This window comes from Manis pentadactyla, chromosome 2 (assembly GCF_030020395.1).
Source record: "Manis pentadactyla isolate mManPen7 chromosome 2, mManPen7.hap1, whole genome shotgun sequence".
Lineage (NCBI taxonomy): Eukaryota > Metazoa > Chordata > Mammalia > Pholidota > Manidae > Manis > Manis pentadactyla.
Window position 1 is genome coordinate 105,585,594 of NC_080020.1, and position 6,000 is coordinate 105,591,593.

Below are 6,000 nucleotides of genomic sequence, written 5' to 3' on the forward strand. Positions count from 1 at the left end.
TTATTATGAAGGTTTTTTAGTTTTTAAGGATCAACTTTGCATTTTTATCCTTAGATTGAGAATTGGAAATTTGTGCATTTTAATTGTCTCAGTAGAAACTTCTGGAATTGTTTGTAATACAGACTCAAGCAGAAAAAGCCTCAATAGAAGTGCCTTATATGGATGCTTTACTTTGCAAATATCAATTTATTTCAAAGTCTTCTCTGCTCTCAAATAAAAAAATGTAAATTAGACTTTAGTAGATATACTAGTTTACAGATTTGATTAATTGCTATAGTAAAGTTAGATCAGCTGGACTTGCTGTTCACTTCCCAAGATACGCTGGAACATTCCAATGTCAGAAGGTGGTATGGATTCATTTTCCACACCTAAATCCTCTTCTCCCACCCTACCCTGCTCTGCCCCCTTGCCCTACTTAACTTTACTCATCCCTCCTTAGTTTAGACCTCACTTCCCTGTAAAAACCCTCTCTGACTTCCTGTCCCACTAAGAGTCTGAGTATGCTGGGTATGTTCTCCCAGACTCATCAGAAGGTCTTCCATTACAACATTGCCTTCATTATTGTAATTGCTTCACAGACTCTGAGACTTATGAATGCAGAGATTGTGTCTAATTCACTATTACACTCACAGTTCCTAGTACACCATGAATATTGTAGAAGAGAGGTAGGGAGGGTTGATGAATCAGTGAACTCGAAGGAGAAAGGGCTGGGATCTTTGGGAGTAAGCAAAGAGGTCCTTCAACTGCTTCATTCTTATTAGAGGTAAGGACTTCTGACTGATAAAGTCTTGCATCAGCTTTTCTTCTACACTTTACTTTTTTTTTTTCACTCTATATTAGTAGGACAAAAACTCCTTGAGGGTCTGAAATTCAGTTAGAAGTAAGGGTGGTATTTGGACATTGCCTTTAAACATAACACACATATTAGAAATTCACATTGACAACTTAGAGATGTAAGAGGACATAGTGTCCAGGAAGACAAAGCCCATTAAAGAAGTGAGTACTCCTGAAAGCATCTTTACTTAATTTGAAAATAACATTCCTCTTTGTGGTGTATGAGTTCTCATGGTAGAGCTAGGAACTAACTTCTGAGCATAGGAGTTCTTTCCTAAGCCAGCTACACAGCTTTAGAGAAAACATTAAAATCAGGATATTTCAATAGAGAATTTCTGTTAATCTCATAAAGAGGGTTAAAATTTCACTCTTATCTAATTTATTACAGTTAATTTTTATAAAGAAGTTGGCATGAAATGGTTTGCAGTCAATAATGTGGGCCATAAAATTGCTAATAAGCACCAAGCATTTGCAGTTTTGATACCTAAAAAGTTGTAACATTATACTACAAGTTACAGTATTTTTCTACAAGTCCATAGATACTTAAAATTATGAAATACTGACTATTCACATAATCACACAGAAATATCATCCTTCTCCATTTTATGGCTATTGCTTATGAATGTATACAGTATTTAGTGTTAACGAATCTCTCTATAAAATAGGAAATTTAGTTAAGGACAACTTTATTGCTAAAAAAATGGATTGTGTACCCAGGAGGCACAGCCCTTGGTTGTCTATGAACCAAAAGTGTGACCAGAGGAACAAAGGGAGAGGATTGTTTCTATAGTAAAAGTTTCTGGCCAGGTTTTGGCACAGGCCCATTATGTAAATGAGGGAGGCAAGCTTGTTACATCTGGATTGGTTGATGCAAGTTACAGCTGATTGATTTTCCAGCCCTTGTCTGTTTTGGCAGGAGTAGTGGGACCATGTGAGGGACTGGTTTGGCTTTGGAGAAAATGCTTTATTTTGTGGGTCTTCCAAGAACACAGAATAGTGTGTCACCTCTTGTTAACACATGGGTATCCTACTCTGTTTTGCTTTGGGCCTCAGTGAGCCTGACAGAAGCCATCTTGTTTTCTGGCATAGCTGGATTTTGGGAAAGGCTAAACTCATTTGCTTTCATGTTGTTTTCACATTAGTTAAGACAGTATGCTCAATCATCATTTATATTTATTACTAACATAGGAGGTTTTGTTCTTTGGGAAGTTTGGACAATTCTGTAAAGAGAGACAGTAACTATTTGGCAGTCATCTAAAATGATAGTTTTACCAGTCAAGTAAATTATATTTAGCAATATGACAAATTGATTTACTTTTCTGTTACTGTATTATTCACCTGGGTATTATTTTATCAAGAGGCCATAAAAAAATCACCAATTTTCTCCTCTTTCTTCAATCTAATTTTAATTCTGATGGTCATACTGCCAGAGAATGTCCACTTACTGCAAACCACTCCAATACCAATGTCATCAAAGAAGGAGACGTAATGCTTATTGAGGTACTAGAGTGAGCCAAGAGCCTGCCCTCTAGCAGGTCTCTTCAATCTCACAATCTCTCAGAAGAGGAAAGATTATGAGGTGGTTCTTGATCTGACTATACATAAGAATCCCCTGGGGACATTTGCTTTTGAAGTACTTAAATCTAGACTCCCTGTCTGGTTATTCTGATTTAATTGGCAGGGTACAGGTGGCAATCAGTATGTTTTAAAACTCCAAAGATGAGAAAAATATGAAAGTGCTGGGGAGGATCACTTGCATAGGCCTTGCCACAGTGCTTCACAAACGTGCATGTGAGAATCACTCAGGGATCTCAGTAAAATGCAGTATCTGGTTCAGAAAGTGGGGTGAGACCCAAGAGGCTAGAGAGCCCTCAAGCGATACACATGCGGCTGGCTGGTTGTCTGTAGTAAGGATCTACAAGCAGATTTATGTTTTCTCTCTCCAGTTCTATTAGTTTTTAACCACATTTTCATGGGCATTGTTCTTAACCTTCCTGTGTCCCATTCTCCTTTTGGGTGAAGTGGGATTGTGAACACGCCTACCCCCTAAGAGCTGAGGATTAAAAACAATAAATCTCCCTAAAGCCTTCAGTTGAGTGTCTGTCAGATAGTAAGTGTTCCATTGTCTTTCTTGAAAAGGTAGCTTTCAACTGAAGTTTTTTTTCCAGGCCCATCCTGATCCAAATGCCCTCTCCTCTCCCACGCTTCAAGGCAGCCCTCATGTTAAATATCTCCATTTCTTCTGTAAAATGGCAGCCATCTTACAGACTTTTCAACTTGACTTGCATAGTAGGTAATATTCATCAGAGAGACAACAGGAAGCGTGCAGGGCAGGAGCCACACTTTGCATTTGCTGTCGAGGTGAGTACTTGCTTTTAAGCCTCTCCATTAAACACTGGCACACTTCGGTTCTCAGAAGCCACTCTCACTTGCAGTTGTCGTCAGTCATTTGTAGGCTTTCTAAATGCCCTTCTTTGTTCTGCTGACAGGAAAGAAAAACTCAATTCTTCTGCAAAAGTTCCAGAAGGATCTGAACACTGGTGTCTTCAACAATCAGGAGAATGAGATCCTGAAGCAGATTGTGAAACACGACAGGGAGATGGTGCAGGCGATAGCTCCAATTAATTACCCTCAAACTGCGGCCCTGAATTACACGTCTTCGACCACAACGCCCACCGCGCGCGTGAGGACCCAGTCCCCGCCGGTGTACACCGCCCCCAGCCTGTCTCACAGCAACCTGCATTCCCCCAGCCCCAGCACGCAGACGCCACAGCCCTCGGCCGTGCTGTCGCCCTGCTCCTACACCACGGCGGTCTGCAGCCCACCAGTGCAGAGCCCGCTGGCCACGCGAACTTTCCACTACGCCTCTCCCACCGCTTCCCAGCTATCGCTCACGCAGCTGCCAACACCGTTACCGCAACCGCCGCCACCGCAACCGCCACAGCCGTCGCAGCCTCAGCAACCGTCCAGCAGCTCCACGCCCAAGAACGAGGTGCACCGCAGTGCGCAGGCGCTGCACAACGTCAGCCTGACCCGCGAGGTCAGGCCTTTGTCTGCCTCGCAGCCCTCGCTGCCCCATGAGGTTTCCACTCTGATTTCCAGACCTCATCCCACCGTGGGCGAGTCCCTGGCCTCCCTTCCTCAACCCGTGACAGCAGTCCACGGCCCGGGCCTTCAGGCGGGGGGCAGGGGTACTGTCCCCCAGCGAGTCACCCTGTTCCGACAGATGTCGTCGGGAGCCATTCCTCCCAACCGAGGAGCACCCCCACCTGCGCCCCCTCCACCAGCAGCTGCTCTTCAGAGAGAGTCCTCAGTCTTAAAAACAGACCCAGATGCAGAAAAGCCACGATTTGCTTCAAATTTATGATCTATGCTGATCGTGAAAGCAGAAAGAAATACTCTAATTTAAACTGAGGATACTCTCAGATCTTATTTTCCTCTGTCTCCTGATAGATCCCCTATAGCCTACTATGGAGAGGTATTTTAGACAGCTCTGACCTACATGCAAAATGTAAAAAAAATACATATATATATATATACATATATACTATTAAATATATATCTAAATTCCTAAGAGAGTTCGAAAGGCCTGTTTAGCATTCAGTGTTATATGTCTTCCTTTCTTTACATCATTAAAGGATTTAAAATGTTGTTGTAAGATTATTTATTTTTAGCCTACTTTTACTGAATTCCTTTGATATATGTATTTCTCTATTTTATGAAGAGTTCTTTGATTCAATGGAAACAAAAACAAAACTGATTTTTAAAAAGGCAACTCAAGTGAGCTACTGAATAGCACCAATCAGAACTTTCATTAGCTGTGTCTCTGCATCTAAATTGTTAATCATTAATTATGAAGGATTACACAGCAAATCCCATTTTATAGGTCTAAATTATATTTAGGTGCTTTCAATTTTGAATTAAGGTAAAGAACACACTATATGCCTGGCCATGGTTGGAGACTAGCATTGCCACTTACAGAATCTCTCTAACCTCAGATGTGTTCACTGTCCTTTCAGAAAGCTGAAGGGTATTTGTCTTCATGTTATCAGACTTTTACCGAGACTCAATCAACGTTAGCTGTGAATAACTTTTTCAACCCAAATGAAATAGCTATTCTGTTCTGTACGAAGGTAAAAGTCATCGTTTAAGAATTTAGTTTTATTGCTTTACTTCAGAACTTAAGAGTTTTAAATTTTACAAAACTTAATTGTGACGCTTACTCAACTGTAATGCAATGGCTTGAAACCTACAATATTATTTTAACCTGCAATGTTTTAGGCAAACTTGTATGCTCAGTTCCACAAATTGCTTGTATTATACCAAAAATCATTACTTTTCTTCCTTCTTGCCGTAATCAAGCATCTGAAACTAGTCCCTGCATGCTTTTTGGTAAAAAGAAGAGCTTCAAATCAGTCATTATAGGAAAAGACTTAAAACTATTTCTCACTTCTAGAAAAGAATAACCATTCATTAATTGCTTATCTTAAAATTCCTCTAAGGCTGACTTGGATCTCTGACCTAAATCTAGAAGTGAGGTTTTCACTTTCATTTAATATCATTACTGTTATCATTTAGATAATGATTTGCAAAACCACAGCTTGATTAGGAGTTGCCAGGGTGTCTGTGTCTTCACTGTAGTTGGTAGTTTACTGTGGTATTAATTTAAGGAAATAAATGCACTATAGCATCAGGTCCGTTTGGGAACACACACTCTGCCCTGTGTACATTACAACAAAATGGTTAGTAAACCTTTAAGCCATGTGGTGACTAACATAGCCCTTAAATAGGAGGTTTGTTATTCAAACGCGCCGAAAAAAATGTATGGACAAGGTGACAGAAAGCAGGGGTCAAACTGAATGTCTGTGAGCATTGTTTGTTTGTCTGTTTCCTTAACTCCATGATCTGTGAGCATCTGCTGCTTCTCAAAGTCCCTTAGTAATCATTTGTGCCTAATGACCCCACGATTGTGGTGGCTGATTGGAACACAATTGGATGATTCCTAATAACCGACTTCTGTAAATAACCCAAGTTAAAAAAATGACCTGAAGCGGAGGTCTTCGGTATCTTTGACACGGGCGATACATTTAAGAAGAACTTAACAAAGATCACACATTAAATGGGACAGGGCCTCCACATAGACTTGAGGACAGAGAAAAAAAAAAA

At 40.6% G+C, this 6,000-nt stretch overlaps 1 protein-coding gene across 1 annotated transcript in view; it reads left to right on the plus strand.

The window, feature by feature from the left end:
* HCN1 (hyperpolarization activated cyclic nucleotide gated potassium channel 1) overlaps positions 1-4,377 on the plus strand; it is a 799,285-nt gene extending 794,908 nt beyond the window's left edge. The window contains exon 8 of the mRNA XM_057495355.1: positions 3,324-4,377. Coding sequence (XP_057351338.1) covers positions 3,324-4,201 — 878 coding nt within the window. The 3' untranslated portion in view covers positions 4,202-4,377. The remainder of the gene's footprint in view (positions 1-3,323) is intronic.
* The last annotated feature ends 1,623 nt before the right edge of the window (positions 4,378-6,000 follow it).